A 24,997-nucleotide genomic window follows, 5' to 3' on the forward strand; every position below is an offset into this window, starting at 1 on the left:
CTGATTACTAGTGTAGAAGACCTGATAACCCTAATTACTAGTGTAGAAGACCTGATAACCCTGATTACTAGTGTAGTAGACCTGATAACCCTGATTACCATGTAGTAGACCTGATAACCCTGATTACTAGTGTAGAAGACCTGATAACCCTGATTACCATGTAGTAGACCTGATAACCCTGTCGAAGACCTGATAACCCTGAATACCATGTAGTAGACGTGATAACCCTGATTACCATGTAGAAGACCTGATAACCCTGATTACTAGTGAAGAAGACCTGATAACCCTGATTACCAGTGTAAAGAACCTGATAACATTGATTACCAGTGTAGAAGACCTGATAACCCTGATTACCAGTGTGGAAGACCTGACAACCTTGATTACCAGTGTAGTAGACCTGATAACCCTAATTACTAGTGTAGAAGACCTGACAACCTTGATTACCAGTGTAGAAGACCTGATAACCCTGATTAATAGTGTAGAAGACCTGATAACCCTGATTACTAGTGTAGAAGACCTGATAACCCTGATTACCATGTAGTAGACCTGATAACCCTGATTACCAGTGTGGAAGACCTGATAACCCTGATTACCATGTAGTAGACCTGATAACCCTGATTACCAGTGAGGAAGACCTGATAACCCTGATTACTAGTGAGAAGACCTGATAACCCTGATTACTAGTGTAGAAGACCTGATAGCCCTGATTATCATGTAGTAGACCTGATAACCCTGATTACTAGTGTAGAAGACCTGATAACCCTGATTATGGTGTAGTAGACCTGATAACCCTGATTATGGTGTAGTACACCTGATAACCCTGAATACCATGTAGTAGACCTGATTACCCTGATTACTAGTGTAGAAGACCTGATAACCCTGATTACTGGTGTAGAAGACCTGATAACCCTGATTACCAGTGTAAAGAACCTGATAACATTGATTACCAGTGTAGAAGACCTTATAACCCTGATTACCAGTGTGGAAGACCTGACAACCTTGATTACCAGTGTAGAAGACCTGATAACCCTGATTCCCAGTGTAGAAGACCTGATAACCCTGATTACCAGTGTAGAAGACCTGATAACCCTGATTACCATGTAGAAGACCTGATAACACTGATTACCAGTGTAGAAGACCTGATAACCCTGATTACCAGTGTGGAAGACCTGATAACCCTAATTACTAGTGTAGAAGACCTGATAACCCTGATTACTAGTGTAGAAGACCTGATAACCCTGATTACCAGTGTGGAAGACCTGATAACCCTGATTACTAGTGAGAAGACCTGATAACCCTGATTACCAGTTTAGAGGACCTGATAACATTGATTACCAGTGTAGAAGACCTGGTAACCCTGATTACCAGTGTAGAAGACCTGATAACCCTAATTACTAGTGTAGAAGACCTGATAACCCTGATTACTAGTGTAGAAGACCTGATAACCCTGATTACCAGTTTAGAAGACCTGATAACCCTGATTACTAGTGTAGAAGACCTGATAACCCTGATTACTAGTGTAGTAGACCTGATAACCCTGATTACCATGTAGTAGACCTGATAACCCTGATTACCAGTGTGGAAGACCTGATAACCCTGATTATGGTGTAGAAGACCTGATAACCCTGATTACCATGTAGTAGACCTGATAACCCTGTCGAAGACCTGATAACCCTGAATACCATGTAGTAGACGTGATAACCCTGATTACCATGTAGAAGACCTGATAACCCTGATTACTAGTGAAGAAGACCTGATAACCCTGATTACCAGTGTAAAGAACCTGATAACATTGATTACCAGTGTAGAAGACCTGATAACCCTGATTACCAGTGTGGAAGACCTGACAACCTTGATTACCAGTGTAGAAGACCTGATAACCCTGATTAATAGTGTAGAAGACCTGATAACCCTGATTACTAGTGTAGAAGACCTGATAACCCTGATTACCATGTAGTAGACCTGATAACCCTGATTACCAGTGTGGAAGACCTGATAACCCTGATTACCATGTAGTAGACCTGATAACCCTGATTACCAGTGAGGAAGACCTGATAACCCTGATTACTAGTGAGAAGACCTGATAACCCTGATTACTAGTGTAGAAGACCTGATAGCCCTGATTATCATGTAGTAGACCTGATAACCCTGATTACTAGTGTAGAAGACCTGATAACCCTGATTATGGTGTAGTAGACCTGATAACCCTGATTATGGTGTAGTACACCTGATAACCCTGAATACCATGTAGTAGACCTGATTACCCTGATTACTAGTGTAGAAGACCTGATAACCCTGATTACTGGTGTAGAAGACCTGATAACCCTGATTACCAGTGTAAAGAACCTGATAACATTGATTACCAGTGTAGAAGACCTGATAACCCTGATTACCAGTGTGGAAGACCTGACAACCTTGATTACCAGTGTAGAAGACCTGATAACCCTGATTCCCAGTGTAGTAGACCTGATAACACTGATTACCAGTGTAGAAGACCTGATAACCCTGATTACCAGTGTGGAAGACCTGATAACCCTAATTACTAGTGTAGAAGACCTGATAACCCTGATTACTAGTGTAGAAGACCTGATAACCCTGATTACCAGTTTAGAAGACCTGATAACCCTGATTACTAGTGTAGTAGACCTGATAACCCTGATTACCATGTAGTAGACCTAATAACCCTGATTACTAGTGTAGAAGACCTGATAACCCTGATTATCGTGTAGTAGACCTGATAACCCTGATTATGGTGTAGTAGACCTGATAACCCTGATTATGGTGTAGTAGACCTGATAACCCTGATTATGGTGTAGTAGACCTGATAACCCTTAATACCATGTAGTAGACCAAATAACCCTGATTACTAGTGTAGAAGACCTGATAACCCTGATTACTGGTGTAGAAGACCTGATAACCCTGATTACTGGTGTAGAAGACTTGATAACCCTGATTAGCAGTTTAAAGAACCTGATAACATTGATTACCAGTGTAGAAGACCTGATAACCCTGATTACCAGTGTAGAAGACCTGATAACCCTGATTACTGGTGTAGAAGACCTGATAACCATGATTACCAGTGTAGTTGACCTGATAACCCTGATTACTAGTGTAGTAGACCTGATAACCCTGATTACCACGAAGTAAACCTGATAACCCTGATTACTAGTGTAGAAGACCTGATAACACTGATTACCAGTGTGAAAGACCTGATAACCTTGATTACCAGCGTAGTAGACCTGATAACCTTGATTACCAGTTTAGAAGACCTGATAACCCTGATTACTAGTGTAGTAGACCTGATAACCCTGATTACTGGTGTAGAAGACCTGATAACCCTGATTACCAGTGTAGTAGACCTGATAACCCTGATTACCATGTAGTAGACCTGATAACCCTGATTACCAGTGTAGTAGACCTGGTAACCCTGATTACCAGTGTAGAAGACCTGGTAACCCTGATTACCAGTGTAGAAGACCTGATAACCCTGATTACCAGTGTAGGAGACCTGATAACACTGATTACCAGTGTGGAAGACCTGGTAACCCTGATTACCAGTGTAGAAGACCTGATTACCCTGATTACCAGTGTAGAAGACCTGATAACCCTGATTACTAGTGTAGAAGATCTGATAACCCTGATTACTAGTGTAGAAGACCTGATAACCCTGATTACTAGTGTAGAAGACCTGATAACCCTGATCATCGTGTAGTAGACCTGATAACCCTGATTATGGTGTAGTAGACCTGATAACCCTGATTACCATGTAGTAGACCTGATAACCTTGATTACCAGTGTAGTAGACCTGATAACCCTGATTACTGTGTCGAAGACCTGATAACCCTGATTATCGTGTAGTAGACCTGATAACCCTGATTACTGTCCAAGACCTGATAACCCTGAATACCATGTAGTAGACCTGATAACCCTGATTACTGTGTCGAAGACCTGATAACCCTGAATACCATGTAGTAGACCTGATAACCCTGATTACTAGTGTAGTAGACCTGATAACCCTGATTACCACTGTAGAAGTCCTGATAACCCTAATTACCAGTGTAGTAGACCTGATAACCCTGATTACCAGTGTAGTAGACCTGATAACCCTGATTACCAGTGTAGTAGACGTGATAACCCTGATTATCGTGTAGTAGACCTGATAACCCTGATTATCGTGCAGTAGACCTGATAACCCTGATGAGAAGACAACTAGGTACAAAGGGGTACCTACAAGTACAAGTTGAGAAAGATCTTTGAGAAACTTTCTAAGAAACAGTGAACAAATTCAACTGTGAGCCATATTGAGTTCTAATCAGTGCCAAAGTTAAACATGCACAACTAGGGACCAGGAGGAACCTACATATGACATTTGACGATGATCAATCCAGAGTTTCTCCAGAAATAGAACACTAGAATTGTTAAAGGACAGAAGGATGCTAGAAAAACTACACCATATCCAGTACAAGTATTCCAATCTCGGTAGGATTGTAGAACTACACCATATACAGTATTCCAATCTCAGTAGGATTGTAGAACTACACCATATACAGTATTCCAATCTCAGTAGGATTGTAGAACTACACCATATACAGTATTCCAATCTCAGTAGGATTGTAGAACTACACCATATACAGTATTCCAATCTCAGTAGGATTGTAGAACTACACCATATACAGTATTCCAATCTCAGTAGGATTGTAGAACTACACCATATACAGTATTCCAATCTCGGTAGGATTGTAGAACTACACCATATACAGTATTCCAATCTCAGTAGGATTGTAGAACTACACCATATACAGTTTTCCAATCTCAGTAGGATCGTAGAACTACACCATATACAGTATTCCAATCTCAGTAGGATTGTTGAACTACACCATATACAGTATTCCAATCTCAGTAGGATTGTAGAACTACACCATATACAGTATTCCAATCTCAGTAGGATTGTTCCTTCATAATAATTAATCAAACTTACTTATCCTGCTCATTCTTCACTCTCGCCATCTCAGCTTCCTTTTCTTGCTTCTTTTTCAGGTAGTCCTCTAGTTCAGCTCCTTCTAGCTTGATTCTTCTTCTTATCTGTAACAAAATATTAGATGAAGGTGAACTTGTTTTTGAATTTAACAGTAGAAATATGAAACATACTTACAGAAGTATGGTATATCACTAAAATACTAAAATACTGATGGATTTTTCTTTATTGTAGATGGTCAGCTCCATCCATACAAAAGACCTTATAATTTACCAGAATACACTTCATTTTACCTGAATACACATTTGTGTCTTTGTGTGCATGTACTCTATTGAGTCACACACAATGATTATGGTTATACAAGACATTTACTGGACAATAACAGAAGCAACTGTTGGCAATTTTCTGCTTCAGGTAAACAACAGATAAATATCATTTTAGTTTATACGACTTTAAGATCAGCACACTATTTAAGGTAATATGACTTTCAGGTCAGCACACTATCTAATAAGGTCATGTGATTTTAAGGTCAGCACACTATCTAATATAAGGTCATGTGACTTTAAGGTCAGCACACTTTCTTATGTCATGTGACTTTAAATCCTGCACAACAACTCAGGTCATGTGACATCAAAGACAGTACACTATATTTATCTAAGACAATGTGACTTCTCCAAAGCTTTATTGATCTTAGATTTTACAGATTAGTATAAACACAATGTGTTGCTCTCATAATTGTTTCCTTTATAGCCATGTGTATCCAGGGTCCCTGTCAATGTGTCCTGTCTATGGTCCCCAGATGTGTGCCGCCCTGACACACCATACTTCCTGACATTGCCTTGGTCTGTAGGGACATATTATCCTGTAGCAGTGACCAGATCGACAGATTATGAAGTTAACTTGGGCTACTTAAACACAAAATAACACCATCAAGGGCCCAATAATCTCTGGCCTGTCATTGGCTGATTGAAAGAATCATTGAAGAGGAAAGAATATTCCTATAATACTTCACTATAAAGCTTGTCTTAAGGGGCCACTGTCCTGCCCAAAATACCACAATACCCTTAAATCTAGTGTAGTATTCAGATTAATTCTTATATAACGTTAAGGCGCCGTTTTACATCATGCCATGACAGGAGCAAACTAACCAATATCAGAGGGGACACATTTCTTGCTCTAGCCAGTTCATGGGAAAGCTCTCTATTATCCTGTACAAGAAAACTTGTTAAACTAAATACAATGAAGGACAACTCTAAATCAAACTATACAGCACATAAATATAAGGGAAAAAACTCTCATAAAGCATGTTATTGCAAGGGACACAACTCTCATACAGCATTTAGGCCTCGGACCACAAATATACTACAGGGTCGTGTACACAAATGTAGTAAACATGGAAATTTCAGGACTGTTGCTAAATGTTTTTTCCTGACTTAGCTGAGATATGGGTATAATTTTAGCATAGATTTATAGTGCAATATTTATTCTAGTGATAGAATTTTGTTTTGACACCATTTCCATTTTTGTTTATGTGGCAGGACACAGGGGGTTATAAGGCTTGGGTAGTAATATTTGGTTATTTGTTGGATTTTTCCACAATATAGTGGTGTGGTTACACTTAAATATAAATGTCTTTTCTAAATGCAGGTCATGAGGTACTTTCCAGCTCACTTTAGGTTCAGCTTGAATAGTTCTACAACGTGATGTGAAAACCAGACTTTTTGCAAAATTCTGAAATGTTTTAATTTTGGTCTGATGCACAAATCTCATACAGCAGGTTATTACAAGGAATACAACTATATCACACAGCATGTTACTATAGAGACACAACTATATCACACAGCATGATACTATAGAGACACAACTATATCATACAGCATGTTACTATAGAGACACAACTATATCACACAACATGTTACTATAGGGACACCTATATCACACATCATGTTACTATAGAGACACAACTATATCACACAGCATGTTACTATAGAGACACCTATATCACACAGCATGTTACTATAGAGACACAACTATATCACACAGCATGTTACTATAGAGACACAACTATATCACACAACATGTTACTATAGGGACACAACTACATCACACAGCATGTTACTATAGAGACACAACTATATCACACAGCATGTTACTATAGAGACACAACTATATCACACAGCATGTTACTATAGAGACACAACTATATCACACAACATGTTACTATAGAGACACAACTATATCACACAGCATGTTACTATAGAGACACCTATATCACACAGCATGTTACTATAAGGCACATAATATCTTCATATAACAAACTACTTTATATTCATTTTGAATTATCATGATTGAATTATTACAGCACATCATTTAAAGAGCAAGAACAATGATGATCAGCTGTGGCCGCACTGTTGACTACTTGACATGCCACACTGTGGCCGCACTGTTGACTACTTGACATGCCACACTGTGGCCGCACTGTTGACTACTTGACATGCCACACTGTGGCAGCACTGTTGACTACTTGACATGCCACACTTGCCTGTGTCACCAACTGGATAGATTTAAATAATAAAGAGCTGGGTACCTCAAGAAACACTAAGCAGTAAACAAACAGTTGAAGCATTCCAGATTGCTGCACACTCCCCTTATTGTAATTGGATAAAAAACCCAGTACAAGAACACAGAATGAGGAATCAATAGAACTGTAATTAAAATATCATGATTTGGGGCAATTCAGGGCACATATAGACAGTGATATGCAAGCATAAACACCTTGCAATGTTTTATGAGTAAGCACAGAAGCCCGACCTTACTAAATCACTTATCAGTTAGGTATCTCAGGGGTAAACATAAAAGCTGCTATCTCCTTAGATGGCTAGAAGCAGTCTACTTAACTACCTCAGAGTCAGGAAACCAAAATTTAAGTAACTAATTCAGCATACAGAAACTTTAACTATATACAACTTCATGGAGGTGAAAGTCAACTAATGTAATGTGCTAGAGGTGAAGGTCAAACTTAAGAAATCCCATACCGAAATAAAGCACACTAAAGTATACTTTTATGCTACTTTAAGTATACACTTTTTCCTACTTTTTTGAAAAAGTACCAAAAAAGTATACTTTTTTTGTACTTTTCTGGACTTAGAAATTTTTCAGAGTACTTTTTCTGTACTAAATTTGGACTCTGAAATTTCTCAGAGTACTTTTTTTGTACTTTTCTGGACTTAGAAACCTTTCAGGGTACTTTTTCTGTACTTTATTTGGACTCTGAAATTTTTCAGAGTACTTTTTTTGTACTTATTCTGGACTTAGAAATTTTTCATGGTACTTTTTCTGTACTTTATTTGGACTCTGAAATTTTTCAGAGTACTTTTTTTGTGCTAAAATCTGACTTAGAATTTTTTTGAAAGATTGTGAAAATATGGATGTACTTTTTTCCTACTTTTTTGGGACTTAGAATTTTTCAGCTAATGCCATTGTGCTTTTTTTGTACTTATTATGGACTTAGAATATTTTCAGACATTGCGAGGGGTTATAGCATATTAATATTTTCAAAATTAAATCTGACTTTTTCAGTCGACTACAAATCTAAGACTAAAAAAATAATACCCAGGATTAACCACAACAAATATCTATCAAATAAGATACAGAAAATTATCATTTGGTAATATTAAATGTTTTTGATCTTGTTTTTTGTTGGGTTTTTTTTTGTCTTTTTTATGTTCTAAAAAATACTTTTCATACTTTGATCAGTACCACAGAAATTTATCTAAAAATAATTAAAATTCAACAATTATTATCATAAGTATTTCACTTCAATGTACTTTGTTAGTAAGGTTCACACATTTTAACGGTGATTTCTTTGTCACTTTTCGTTTGTATTTCCATATGCTCTTTGTCTGCATATCATATACTTGCTGGATATACGTGGTTTTAAGATTACATCTGATAATTGCACCCGAAATCACGTCGTGTTCTGTCAAAATATTCACCGATATACTCATATAAACATGTGTAATACTGATATAGTCACTCGGACGCTTCTTTGTAAAACGTATATTGAAGTCAAGCGCTGTGATGATCTCGATCTCGATATGGCTTGACTGACAACAAACAGGCATGATCAAGGAACAATATTCCGGTATTTAAATCAGAATTACATCGCATTCATTGAAATGGTGAAAGTGAACACAAAAAGAAAACTTTAATTTGTCTGATATTTATTTAGCAAGATCGTACGATAATTCGGACAACGACACAATGTAGCTGTACTCTAATCTGTTGTAGAATGATCTCGTAGGAGTGTTGTGTGTACAAATAAAATACTCTATTGTATACAGAAATCAAGATCAATACCAAGATCTATCATAAATATTTTAATTGATATAGTAGACGGCTTGAATAACTGCAACACCAAGATCGATCAAAAATATTTCAACTGTTTTAAACTAAATCTTGAAACCTGTGTGTTAAGCTAACAAAGCGATCAGGATATATATGCTTAACGTCGTACCGAAAGTTAATTTCACCCGTGGTGTTAATTAATATAAGCGACAGTCGACTGTAATGGCAAATCATACCTAGCTTTATTGTTTATTGGAGTTACCTGTGTACCTCCCGTCTCACCTGTACACATATTGCCCCTCTTAGACTAAGTCTTATGCCCGCGGCGTTAATTATAACAATTTATATTGTCAAGCTTGACTGCCTTTCACTACGATCAGATCACAGGTGCCTACCCTCATTTAAACAAAACATCCGGATTACATAACAGGTACTGACGAGGCTTATTTATACCTGTGTCAGATTACCATCGGTCGGTTCACCTATGACCTCGGGGCCGTGATCTCGTTTGTTTACTTCGGTTTACGGAATCTACCGAGATTTGACGAGTTCGCTTCGTGCGATCATTTTGTGCAATGTGCAAGCTTTAAATGCTGAAGTAGTAATACCAAAAGTATGAAACAATAGAGGTTAAGGAAGTAGAATATAAAAAAACAAGTAATAAAAGAATGAAATCGATACAGTAGATCTCCGACAAAACTTTTTTTTTATCCCATGATGCAACAAACAGCGAGATTTTAGCGGGAAGTCTGATAGCCATGTTTGAATTTCACCGGATGTTTATCAACGGAAGAAACATAAACAAACACGATTTTGATATAGAATAGCCTAAAAACGAAATTCATTTTCTTGCCTAACTGAAGAAGATCGACTATCTGTCAGTAAGTGGCCAAAGAATATCAGCTTTCTTGTTGTTTTTGGCGACAAATGCTCATTTTGACCCGAAAATATCACAGATATCGCGACCAGGTAAGTTTACAATTTTATTATTTAAATCTATTTCGTCTTCTGCACGTTCCTACATCGTTTCACATGATATAGGTGAATCTTCTTCTTTTGTCATTCAGCCTCCGTCAAAAATGACGATTACGGCTAATGGTGAATAGGGGCCTACACATGTTAATATTAATACTTGATTACTTCGTGTTTCAGGGTTTTCATAATGAATTCATCACCGATTACAGTTTACACGGCCCGAGTTTAATTAACAAAGAACTGCTAGATCCACGTGTGTTTCAATCGTAAGTATTCAATTTACAGATTTATGCTACCATACGCCTGGGATTTTATAAGCATCCTGATTGATAGCACCCAAATATTGAGAACAAGAAGAATTTTATTTCTTTATTGACGAACTTCGACGTGATATATTGCATTTTTATTTCTGTCACGTAACGGTAAATTCGTAATATCTTTTAATTTTTATGACTTCGTTTTTCAATGGAATTTATTGAAATTTCACTTACATGTAAAGAATTATTTGCTTATTCATCTGATAATATTTACAGAATTTTTTGTAGTTGATTTCAAGAGATATTGCATAAAATTTCAAAAAAATAGCAATGACATTTTTAAGTTAGAATATAAGAACGAAAGTAACGTCACATTTCGGGCAACATGTGTATATCTATTTTAGGGAATATATGTAAAAATATCGGTACTGTAAATGAGCTAATTGTCTACTATAGTATTAGCCCGAGTTTTCTCTGGCCCTGTCACCATGTCTGGTGTAGGGCCAGAGCGCACTACTATATGAAAACGTGGAATTATCCGACACCGTTTGGTGTCGCTAAGAATTTGATGCAAAAACAATAAAATCGGGTGTGACATAACACCTACCTTACATATATGGATAAATGAGATGTTTATGTACCCCAAAACACCCATTTAGTCTCATCTAGGTGTTTTATTCCGTCCGTATAGACCCTCACTTTACCCTAGTCAAAATTTCATACTTGACTCGACGCCATATTGCTAACTATGTAGGTCGCGGTCCGCCTAATTACCCTAGTCTGTGCGCGATGGAGCGAAAAGAAAAAAAAATACAACATTTATTTTTATATATTTTACCGCTTATAATTTATAAATAATGATTTTTTTAATGGAATATAACATCTTTTGGGAAATAATCAACTTAGTTTTCATAATTTAAACTTTGTAAGAAGAAAAACACAATAAATGATATGTGGTCTTTTCGGTCCATTGCGTTCCGATTTGGGTGGTTAGTCGTACTGTCACTTACAAAATGGCGGGTCAACAGTATCAAATTTTGACTAGCGTAAAGCGAGGGCCTGTACGGACGGAATAAAACACCTAGATGAGACTAAATGGGTGTTTTGGGGTACATAAATATCTCATTTATCCATATATGTAAGGTAGGTGTTATGTCACACCCGATTTTATTGTTTTTGCATCAAATTCTTAGCGACACCAAACGGTGTCGGATAATTCCACGTTTTCATATAGTAGTGCGCTCTGGCCCTACACCAGACATGGTGACAGGGCCAGAGAAAACTCGGGCTACTATAGTATATGGAATTTGAAGAAAATACATTCAAAAACGAAGTCAATAAAATCCATTGAAAATTTGTTGTATGTCATGATCATGATCAATTCACAAAAAAATGATCTCAAGATATGATTGAATAAAAAAAATCTGTGTTTTGGAGTATTTTGATAGTTAGTTGCATAATTTAAGATGAAACAAACTGTCAGAGAATTCTGGAGTAGCTTGATTTTTATTAAAGTACTTATCCTTATAATTAAAAGTTTTATGTTGTAGCTTTAAACTTGTATACCTGTGGCTAGCTTTTCTTGATAAAAAGACTTCCAAGCAGACATGCATGTAATAAATGACAGTAAAGTGATCAGGTGCATATATAAGGAAAATTATCTACATTTTTATATTGAACAAATCTTCACAATTATTCTTAAGTTTTGATATACAAAATATTTTAAAATTTTCTCTTTCTTCCAACAGATTATGCAGTACATTCTGAAGTGACGGAAAGCTTGAAGATATTGCATTGTGGTCCGAATTGAGGGCAATGATTCGCATAAAGCAAGAAAGGAATGAAGAGAATCAGACATTTTATTTTTCGAATTCACACTTACTTGGATTTGACCAGTTTAAGCAAGCAACATTATGCATATACCATACTTCATTGTATTCAGTATGCATTTATGCATTGTTTTTTATTTACATCTTTTTGTTGTGTTTCCTCAAGAGGAATTATGATTCGACAATTTTTACAAATGTTATTGCCCTTTTTATTTAGAATGGTATATTTTTTTTGTCTGGATCTCCTACATACACATGATATAAAATTGTGTTTTCCTGCTTGAAAAAAATATTAGAATAATTTATCAAAAGTTATTGCCCTTATACATAGATGTCCATCTGTAAATCCTTAACCTCACCCTTAAACAAATTTCGAGCTTATTAGATCAAGACTTTGCTATGGCATGAAATTATACTCAGTGGAATTGTGATTGGATAACTAATCTTGTATTTCAATGTTTGTTTTCACTTGATACAATTGTGCATTTCTCTTAGGAATGGGACTGATGTATGTATTGTTTAAGCATGCAGTATTCTCATTTAAGCTTATCTCCTATATTTTCAGAACTAATTTCCTACACCATTAAATTAAGTCCCTTTTTTTGGTAATTTTTTCCTACTTTTTCAGTACTTTTTTTTATACTTTTTCAGTACAAATTTCCTACTTTTTTAGTACTATTTTCCTACTTTTCTAGTACTTTTTTCCTACTTTTCCACTACTTTTTCAGTACTAATTTCCTACCTTATTGGTACTTTTTTCCTACTTTTTCAGTCCTAATTTCCTTCTTTTCAATACCATTTTCCTACTTTTTTGATACTTTTTCAGTACAAATTTCCTACTTTTTTAGTACTATTTTCCTACTTTTCTAGTACTTTTTTCCTACTTTTCCACTACTTTTTCAGTACTAATTTCCTACCTTATTGGTACTTTTTTCCTACTATTTCAGTACTAATTTCCTGCTTTTTCTGTACCATTTTCATACTTTTTTTGTACTTTTGTACTTTTTTTGTACTTTATGGACTTACCTGTAAAAGTACTAAAAAAGTATAAAAGCACAAAAAAAGTACACCATCAATTTGGCCCTGTGCACTTTATACTATTATTGTACTTTTAATGTACTTTTTCTGTACTATATTTGTGCTTTTTCTGTACTTAATGAAAACAATAAAATGTACTAAAGGTATACTTTTGTTAGACTTTTTTTGTACTTTAGTACTTTTTTTGACTCAATTTGGAACCGTGTTGGAATATCGGTTCCAAATTGAGTCAAAAAAAGCATACTTTTTCTATGCTTTTTTAGTACTTTTTTCCCATACTTTTTTTGTACTTTATTTCGGTGTGGGATGTACTAGAATTGAGGACCAAGAAGGTCAAACCCACCTAAAGTTCTAGAGATGAAGGTCAAACCCATCTAATGTACTAGAGATGAAGGTCAAACCCACCTAAAGTTCTAGAGATGAAGGTCAAACCCACCTAAAGTTCTAGAGATGAAGGTCAAACCCACCTAATGTACTAGAGATGAAGGTCAAACCCACCTAAAGTTCTAGAGATGAAGGTCAAACCCACCTGATGTACTAGAGATGAAGGTCAAACCCACCTAAAGTTCTAGAGATGAAGGTCACACCCACCTGATGTACTAGAGATAAAGGTCAAACCCACCTAATGTACTAGAGATAAAGGTCAAACCCATCTAATGTACTAGAGACGAAGGTCAAACCCACCTAAAGTTCTAGAGATGAAGGTCAAACCCACCTGAAGTTATAGAGATGAAGGTCAAACCTACCTGATGTACTAGAGATGAAGGTCAAACCCACCTAATGTACTACAGATGAAGATTAAATCCATCTAATGAACTAGAGATGAAGGTCAAACCCACCTGATGTACTAGAGATGAAGGTCAAACCCACCTAAAGTTCTAGAGAATAAGGTCAAACCCACCTGATGTACTAGAGATGAAGGTCAAATCCATCTAATGTACTAGAGATGAAGGTCAAACCCACCTACAGTTCTAGAGATGAAGGTCAAACCCACCTGAAGTTCTAAAGATGAAGGTCAAACCTACCTGATGTACTAGAGATGAAGGTCAAACCCACCTAAAGTTCTAGAGATGAAGGTCACACCCACCTGATGTACTAGAGATAAAGGTCAAACCCACCTAATGTACTAGAGATAAAGGTCAAACCCATCTAATGTACTAGAGACGAAGGTCAAACCCACCTAAAGTTCTAGAGATGAAGGTCAAACCCACCTGAAGTTCTAGAGATGAAGGTCAAACCTACCTGATGTACTAGAGATGAAGGTCAAACCCACCTAAAGTTCTAGAGATGAAGGTCTAACCCACCTAATGTACTAGAGATGAAGGTCAAACCCACCTAATGTACTACAGATGAAGATTAAATCCATCTAATGAACTAGAGATGAAGGTCAAACCCACCTGATGTACTAGAGATGAAGGTCAAACCCACCTAATGTACTACAGATGAAGATTAAATCCATCTAATGAACTAGAGATGAAGGTCAAACCCACCTGATGTACTAGAGATGAAGGTCAAACCCACCTAAAGTTCTAGAGATGAAGGTCAAACCCACCTGATGTACTAGAGATGAAGGTCAAATCCATCTAATGTACTAGAGATGAAGGTCAAACCCACCTGAAGTTCTAAAGATGAAGGTCAAACCTACCTGATGTACTAGAGATGAAGGTCAAACCCACCTAAAGTTCTAGAGATGAAGGTCAAACCCATCTAATGTACTAGAGATGAAGGTCAAACCCACCTAAAGTTCTAGAGATGAAGGTCAAACCCACCTGAAGTTCTAGAGATGAAGGTCAAACCTACTTGATGTACTAGAGATGAAGGTCAAACCACCTAAAGTTCTAGAGATGAAGGTCAAACCCACCTAATGTACTAGAGATGAAGGTCAAACCCACCTAAAGTTCTAGAGATGAAGGTCAAACCCACCTAAAGTTCTAGAGATGAAGGTCAAACCCACCTAATGTACTAGAGATGAAGGTCAAACCCACCTAAAGTTCTAGAGATGAAGGTCAAACCCACCTAAAGTTCTAGAGATGAAGGTCAAACCCACCTAATGTACTATAGAGATGAAGGTCAAACCTACCTAAAGTTCTAGAGACGAAGGTCAAACCCACCTAATGTACTACAGATGAAGGTCAAGCCCATCTAATGTACTAGAGATGAAGGTCAAACCCACCTAAAGTTCTAGAGATGAAGGTCAAACCCACCTAAAGTTCTAGAGATAAAGGTCAACCCCACCTAATGTACTAGAGATAAAGGTCAAACCTACCTGATGTACTAAAGATGAAGGTCAAACCCACCTAAAGTTCTAGAGATAAAGGTCAAACCCACCTAATGTACCAGAGATAAAGGTCAAACCCACCTAATATACTAGAGATAAAGGTCAAACCCACCTAATGTACTAGAGATAAAGGTCAAACCCACCTAATATACTAGAGATAAAGGTCAAACCAACCTAATGTACTAGAGATAAAGGTCAAACCCACCTAATGTACTAGAGATGAAGGTCAAACCCATCTAATGTACTAGAGATGAAGGTCAAACCCATCTAATGTACTAGAGATAAAGGTCAAACCCACCTAATGTACTAGAGATAAAGGTCAAACCCACCTAATGTACTGCCACCAAAGATCAAAGTGTCTGACATACAGCAAAAGAAGTGTAGATTTTTTTTCTTCTGTTGAATTATCTTATACCAGCAGAATTTATGACTTTGATACATAAATGATAGTTTATTCCCTGTTTTTCAAAATTGTTTTATGTAATTTGCTGTAAGATAAATGCCCCATACTGTTAAGTATTAATGATGCCAGCTTTATGATACTACAGGGACAGGCTTTGTTCTGTCTAGACAGGAAGCTCTAACATGTCCGCCTGAAGTCGGAAGTTACATTAAATCATGGCTACACTACTATTACGCCAGGACAATAAATGTGCGAAGAGGAAGCAGAAAGCAGGAAGTACCTGGACATGTTTATGCCAAGTTCATCATTTTCTGGATGATGAAGAGTTCTGCGACTGACCATTACCACAAACAAGCACCAATTGATAAGTGTTTTGTCCCTGATGTTGGCTACAGTCACAATGCCAAATAATCATGCCAATACTTCGGGTTGTGCAATTCAAATGAGAACAGGATAACGACTTGTTTTGGAATGATGTTGATACTACTGCGGGTGAGGATGAATCAAAGCCATCTTAATGAGTATCTACACAAACAAGGAGCTAAATCTGGTCACAGTTACATTGAATAAAAACAAATTGAAAACATTCACTATAGCTACAGCACAGTTAAGGATTACTACGTTAATTACCAGGGTATTGATAAAGTGGTAAAGGATTCCTGTGGTAATTACCAGGGTATTGATAAAGTGGTAAAGCATTCCTGTGGTAATTACCAGGGTATTGATTAAGTGGTAAAGGATTCCTGTGGTAATTACCAGGGTATTGATTAAGTGGTAAAGCATTCCTGTGGTAATTACCAGGGTATTGATAAAGTGGTAAAGGATTCCTGTGGTAAATACCAAGGTTTTCATGAATTGGTAAAGGCTCCTTTGGTTATTACCATGGTATACATAAAGGGGGTGTAGAAAGAATGAAACAATCTATTCCTAAAAATTCTAAATCTGTCAACTTTTTCTTGTTCATTAAAAGCATTTAACTCATTAGTAACTTTTGAACAATGATGGTAATATCAGGAGAAAACGAAGACTTAAACAGGTTTTTTTTACTAAGCTAGAAGCAGCTCAAAACAACTCCATTTCTGTTTAAACCTCAACAAAGTCAACAACTAAATTGTCTAATGCTTGCTGTACGACATCAACACTAAAAAGGTTGTCACGGCACATGGTGGACCAACAAGATATGTCCATATTGACATTTTGTAAGTCGTGGCAGTTATCTTTCTACATCATGTACTTAGTTACAAAACACATTCCCTGTTTAAAGGCCAAATGTCTGCCAACCATCAAGATGCTATTTAAAGACAGATATCAGTCTTTAAAGACAATTTAAAGTCTGGAGATGGTCGGGCATGTTCATGATAATGTCAAAGATATTATGTTGTTAACGAGGACTTTGATTACATTGTCTGCCCTATACCTTTTATAGCTGCCTGGCTATGGTATCCCATACAATAACAATAGCAGTGCAAGAACAGAAAATCTTAATTATATATTACATATCCTTACTTAATTGTTCCTTTAATGATATTCAGGTTTTTCCTCTGAATTACAGTATAGATGCTTTTATAACATACATACACACTCAAGTAAATTCACATGTAAACTGTCCTGTCTGTGAGTTGGTTTTGTTTTTATGAAACTAGAAACAGTTCATTTATACAATGTGATGTGCTTACCTCCATAGTGACTGTCTTGTTTTCTGGGTTGTCGATGAGTTGTCGGGCCAGAGTGCCGGGAGACGTGCGATTGGTCAGGATAATACTGTTCTTGGCGCTGCCACACCATGCCACAAAAAGATCTCGAGAGAAGCCACATTGTAGATCTGGAACACTGGATAGCACCACCTGGAACAGAGAGGTCAAGGTCTTGGTTTACAGCAGAACAATATAACTAATGTAATATATACTGTTTACAGCAGAACAATATAACAACTGTAATATACTGTTTACAGCAGAACAATATAACTACTGTAATATACTGTTTAAAGCAGAACAATATAACTGTAATATACTGTTTACAGCAGAACAATATAACTGCTGTAATATACTGTTTACACAGAACAATATAACAACTGTAATATACTGTTTACAGTAGAACAATATAACTACTGTAATATACTGTTTAAAGCAGAACAATATAACTGTAATATACTGTTTAAAGCAGAACAATATAACTACTGTAATATACTGTTTACAGCAGAACAATATAACTACTGTAATATACTGTTTACAGCAGAACAATATAACAACTGTAATATACTGTTTACAGCAGAACAATATAACTACTGCAATATACTGTTTACAGCAGAACAATATAACTACTGTAATATACTGTTTACAGCAGAACAATATAACTACTGTAATATACTGTTTACAGCAGAACAATATAACTACTGTAATACATACTGTTTACAGCAGAACAATATAACTACTGTAATATACTGTTTACAGCAGAACAATATAACTACTGTAATATACTGTTTACAGCAGAACAATATAACAACTGTAATATACTTAGTATAGAATGGGAATTATGGGTAATGCATGTCTCATCTGTCCTCTTTAGGTTAGCTAACTCAAAAATCACTTAAAATCAGTACTAGCTTTACCTGACTAAAACACACTATCACAAGTTCAACTTTTTCCCAAAATCATGTCTCCCTTTCGAACTCTATCCCAATTCTTATCCATATCTGCATACCTTCAAATCATGGCTTCAGAAGTACCACATTTAAAGAAATACCTTCATACTTAACACTATTTTTTTTCAAAATATCTATAATATATAATTCAAAACTTTGATTTTTTTTCAAAACTGTTGACTGTTCGCACAACTTTATAATCATCAGTTTATGATGGAGCAAGGTAAAGAGTCCAGGTGTCACTGTGTTTAGGACATCAGGCTTACTAGTGAAGGTTACCAAGTGGCCATTGGAGTATTGGAGTAATTCTACACACTCAGACCTTGTATATAACAGAGTAATGGTGGGATTGTAATAGTGTACTTGAACTGTGTAACAAGTTAATGGTAAATAAATGATGAAGACACAGTAAAATATACATATGTCCACACCCTAATTTTCCCCTGATAATGACATTTGTGGGGAGAGAAACACCACTCTAATTAGTAAATTGTTTCCTTGGAACAGCTTCATCAATTACAGCTTTACTCCAATAGTACAGACCATGAGACAAGTGTCAGCCAAACATTTCATCTTCTCTACCCCCGCTTAAAACTCCACATTTTTTCCTTTGTCACAAAACAGGCAATCAGTGTGATTAGTTAATGCAGTATCTAAATAATGTTTATTCAATTGTGCCTTTTTTTTAAAACAAAAACAATCACTTTTATTACTGACTTTAAATGCAGATCCCCGAGTATTATTGAACTTTCAATGTCTTCAGGAAATAATCAATAATCAAACAGTTTAAATGAATTATAATTGCTTTGAAAATAACCTGCTGTTTAAGGAGATCTGTATGTTTGGTATACTCTAAGACTGATCATTCTCCAGTCAGATATGACAAAAAAGTTGTTAATTCAGCAGTCACAGAAACCATTTAAAACAGATCTATGGTAAGAAAGGACATGTAAAAACAAAAGTTGTTAACTCAGCCGTCTCAGAAATTTAAACCAATTAATTAACAAATATCCACAGATGGACAGTACACTAAAACCAAGAAACTGTTGTTCTACTTGTACCTGGAAAATTATTAACATACATGTATCTGAAGTTTGTTTGTATATATGATATCAATTATGTGTTTGGCACACCCTGAAAGAAATTAATAATTCCTTACCAATAGACGAAATACAGCTTTCCCAACTTAATTCTAATCTCATTTTATATTTCTGTCTCTAATTCTTCAATCAGTTAATGGACAAAATCAATGAGAACCTCTAAAATGTATCCAGCAGCTGTGGGAAAGCCATTAGACTGACGAACATTTATACCATACTTAACCAGGCTATTGTCACCACTTAATACACAATATCATAACGCATGTATCGGATGCAAAGTAGCTGTTCTATCTTTTATCAATGATATGCATTGTGTAATGTCCTGTGATTTAAATCTGAATACTTCAGTCAATATCAACTGAAGTAAAAGATCTGACTAAATGAAGCAATATAACATAAAATCATGGCATGGAAGCTCTCTTTTATGTCCTTCTAACTGGTCAGGCTATTAAAACTAAGATCTTAATCATGAATACATCAGAGAGGAGTGGTTCTCAACAATCAACAGCTTCAAAAACTAAGTAGGTTTATAAACTTTTATAACAGAGAATTACTGCCTTTGTTAATTTTTTTTAAATATAAATGAGTTATCGCCCTTATAACAATAATAGTCACATGATAAGGGTACCACTTTGAGGGTACTTCAGGGGTTAGAAGTCATTGTAACTTTGCCCTGATGAGCTGTATCTGGCGAAACCGGTCGGCAAGTAATAAGTTTATAAACCTACGTAATTTTTGAAGCTGTTGCATGTTGAGAACCACTTCTCTCTGGTGTCTTTGTTATTGTAACTACTGAGTGACTCCCGCATACCTCTGTTTGCTTGTTACTGTAATAAGGTAGACTTACATTACTACCCTTCACCCCCTGTTTGCCTGTTCCTGTAATAATGTAGAGTTACATTACTACCCTTCACCCCCTGTTTGCTTGTTCCTGTAATAAGGTAGAGTTACATTACTACCCTTCACCCTCTGTTTGCTTGTTCCTGTAATAAGGTAGAGTTACATTACTACCCTTCACCCCCTGTTTGCTTGTTCCTGTAATAAGGTAGAGTTACATTACTACCCTTCACTCCCTGTTTGCCTGTTACTGTAATAAGGTAGAGTTACATTACTACCCTTCACCCTCTGTTTGCCTGTTACTGTAATAAGGTAGAGTTACATTACTACCCTTCACCCCCTGTTTGCCTGTTCCTGTAATAAGGTAGAGTTACATTACTACCCTTCACCCCCTGTTTGCCTGTTACTGTAATAATGTAGAGTTACATTACTACCCTTCACCCCCTGTTTGCCTGTTACTGTAATAATGTAGAGTTACATTACTACCCTTCACCCCCTGTTTGCCTGTTACTGTAATAAGGTAGAGTTACATTACTACCCTTCACCCCCTGTTTGCCTGTTACTGTAATAAGGTAGAGTTACATTACTACCCTTCACCCCCTGTTTGCCTGTTACTGTAATAAGGTAGAGTTACATTACTACCCTTCACCCTCTGTTTGCCTGTTCCTGTAATAATGTAGAGTTACATTACTACTCTTCACCCCCTGTTTGCCTGTTACTGTAATAATGTAGAGTTACATTACTACCCTTCACCCCCTGTTTGCCTGTTCCTGTAATAAGGTAGAGTTACATTACTACCCTTCACCCCCTGTTTGCCTGTTACTGTAATAATGTAGGGTTACATTACTACCCTTCACCCCCTGTTTGCCTGTTCCTGTAATAAGGTAGGGTTACATTACTACCCTTCATCCCCTGTTTGCCTGTTCCTGTAATAAGGTAGGGTTACATTACTACCCTTCACCCCCTGTTTGCCTGTTACTGTAATAAGGTAGAGTTACATTACTACCCTTCACCCTCTGTTTGCCTGTTACTGTAATAAGGTAGGGTTACATTACTACCCTTCACCCCCTGTTTGCCTGTTCCTGTAATAATGTAGAGTTACATTACTACCCTTCACCCCCTGTTTGCCTGTTACTGTATGTACATTACATTACTACCCTTAACCCCCTGTTTGCCTGTTACTGTAATAATGTAGAGTTACATTACTACCCTTCACCCCCTGTTTGCCTGTTACTGTAATAATGTAGAGTTACATTACTACCCTTAACCCCGTTTGCCTGTTACTGTATGTACATTACATTACTACCCTTAACCCCCTGTTTGCCTGTTACTGTAATAATGTAGAGTTACATTACTACCCTTCACCCCCTGTTTGCCTGTTACTGTATGTACATTACATTACTACTGAAATAATGGCAGCCTCATTCAATGCATCACAAACTCATCTGACCTAATTTATAAATCGGTAACGACCAACAAGTAATTAATCCGCATGTTAATTGGTTATTTTACCTGTGTGTCCCTGGAGAATCAGACTCATTAACTGTGTCATGTTCTCTATCTAATTATAACGGCCTTCTCATTAATTAACGTTTCCTAAGGTTCTCAGAACATGATGCCTTAATTGGTTGTCTAAAATCATGGCCAAATGATTGATTACGTGCAAAAAAACAATTATTCTTTCTAAAAAAATGGATAATCATTGAATTAGATTGAGATAGTGATCATTCTAATGTTGACTGGTGCAGACCCATTAGGTATGTATAAAATAAATAATGTATAAATGAGCGTACTGTTAGAAGTCCCTTGGCTATATATAAATGTACTACATAAGTACTGTTAGAAGACCCTTGGCTATATATAAATGTACTACATAACTACGGTTAGTAGTAAGTCCCTTAGCTATATATAAATGTACTATATAAGTACCGTTAGAAGTCCCTTGGCTATATATAAATGTACTACATAACTACGGTTAGTAGTCCCTTGGCTATATATAAATGTACTACATAACTACGGTTAGTAGTCCCTTGGCTATATATAAATGTACTACATAAGTACCGTTAGAAGTCCCTTGGCTATATATATAAATGTACTACATAACTACGGTTAGTAGTCCCTTGGCTATATATTAATGTACTACATAAGTACCGTTAGAAGTCCCTTGGCTATATATAAATGTACTACATAACTACGGTTAGTAGTCCCTTGGCTATATATAAATGTACTACATAAGTACCGTTAGTAGTCCCTTGGCTATATATAAATGTACTATATAAGTACCGTTAGTAGTCCCTTGGCTATATATAAATGTACTACATAACTACGGTTAGTAGTCCCTTGGCTATATATAAATGTACTACATCAGTACCGTTAGTAGTCCCATGGCTATATATAAATGTACTACATAACTACGGTTAGAAGTCCCTTGGCTATATATAAATGTACTACATCAGTACAGTTAGAAGTCCCATGGCTATATATAAATGTACTAGATAAGTACCGTTTGTAGTCCCTTGGCTATATATATAAATGTACTACATAAGTACTGTTAAAAGTCCCTTGGCTATATATATAAATGTACTACATAAGTACCGTTAGAAGTCCCTTGGCTATATATAAATGTACTACATAACTACGGTTAGTAGTCCCTTGGCTATATATTAATGTACTACATCAGTACCGTTAGAAGTCCCTTGGCTATATATAAATGTACTACATAACTACGGTTAGAAGTCCCTTGACTATATATAAATGTACTACATAACTACGGTTAGCAATCCTATGGCTATATATAAATGTACTACATAAGTACAGTTAGAAGTCCCTTAGCTATATATAAATGTACTACATAAGTACAGTTAACAATCCTATGGCTATATATAAATGTACTACATAAGTACTGTTAGAAGTCCCTTGGCTATAAATAAATGTACTATATAAGTACCATTTGTAGTCCCTTGGCTATAAATAAATGTACTACATAAAGTCCCTTGGCTATAAATAAATGTACTACATAACTACGGTTAGTAGTCCCTTGGCTATAAGTCCCTTGGCTATATATAAATGTACTACATAACTACGGTTAGTAGTCCCTTGGCTATATATAAATGTACTACATAACTACGGTTAGTAGTCCCTTGGCTATAAATAAATGTACTACATAACTACGGTTAGAAGTCCCTTGGCTATATATAAATGTACTACATAACTACGGTTAGAAGTCCCTTGGCTATATATAAATGTACTACATAACTACGGTTAGTAGTCCCTTGGCTATATATAAATGTACTACATAAGTACAATTAGAAGTCCCTTGGCTATATATAAATGTACTACATAAGTACCGTTAGTAGTCCCTTGGCTATATATAAATGTACTACATAAGTACAATTAGAAGTCCCTTGGCTATATATAAATGTACTACATAAGTACCGTTTGAAGTACCTTGGCTATAAATAAATGTACTACATAAGTACCGTTAGAAGTCCCTTGGCTATATATAAATGTACTACATAACTACGGTTAGTAGTCCCTTGGCTATATATAAATGTACTACATAACTACGGTTAGTAGTCCCTTGGCTATATATAAATGTACTACATAACTACGGTTAGAAGTCCCTTGGCTATATATAAATGTACTACATAACTACGGTTAGAAGTCCCTTGGCTATATATAAATGTACTACATCAGTACCGTTAGTAGTCCCATGGCTATATATAAATGTACTACATCAGTACCGTTAGTAGTCCCATGGCTATATATAAATGTACTACATCAGTACCGTTAGAAGTCCCTTGGCTATAAATAAATGTACTATATAAGTACCGTTAGAAGTCCCATTGCTATATATAAATGTACTATATAAGTACCGTAAATAGTCCCTTGGCCATATATAAATGTGCTACTGGAGAACACCTGTTTCACTAGGTCATTTAGATATGTATTTTTACGGGTTGTTTTTGACTTTGTATCTAATAGATTTGATGACATTTGAATCCTTCTTCCTGCTTGATATACCCACTCTTCCCTTTAGTGTGTTAGGGCAGTAACTCAGAGTTGTCTCCCTTGTATCATTTTTTTATTGTCTTGTAATGTATAACAAACATAACAACTTACTAGTCTATAGTATATTAACATATTTGCAACACAAAACAACTGGCTGTAAGTCACACACTTTTACTTTATTTTTTGGGTTATTTACTATGATCAGCCATGATATATTTACCTGTATATTTACTACGACAGTACAACATTTTTACCTGTATAGTGATGACGTTCCAATCCTGGCTTATTTACTCTGACAACACACAA

At 36.1% G+C, this 24,997-nt stretch overlaps 1 protein-coding gene across 2 annotated transcripts in view; it reads right to left on the bottom strand.

Annotated features, from left to right (window-relative positions):
* Positions 1-24,997, bottom strand: part of LOC117324054 (cleavage and polyadenylation specificity factor subunit 2-like) — a 273,294-nt gene that overhangs the window by 66,728 nt on the left and 181,569 nt on the right. For both annotated transcript variants that reach the window (XM_033879668.1, XM_033879667.1), the window contains exons 10-11: positions 17,779-17,946; positions 4,979-5,082 (exon numbers count right to left, since the gene is read on the bottom strand). In XM_033879668.1, coding sequence (XP_033735559.1) covers positions 4,979-5,082; positions 17,779-17,946 — 272 coding nt within the window. The remainder of the gene's footprint in view (positions 1-4,978; positions 5,083-17,778; positions 17,947-24,997) is intronic.

Source organism: Pecten maximus, chromosome 3 (assembly GCF_902652985.1).
Source record: "Pecten maximus chromosome 3, xPecMax1.1, whole genome shotgun sequence".
In the NCBI taxonomy this organism is placed as follows: Eukaryota; Metazoa; Mollusca; class Bivalvia; order Pectinida; family Pectinidae; genus Pecten; species Pecten maximus.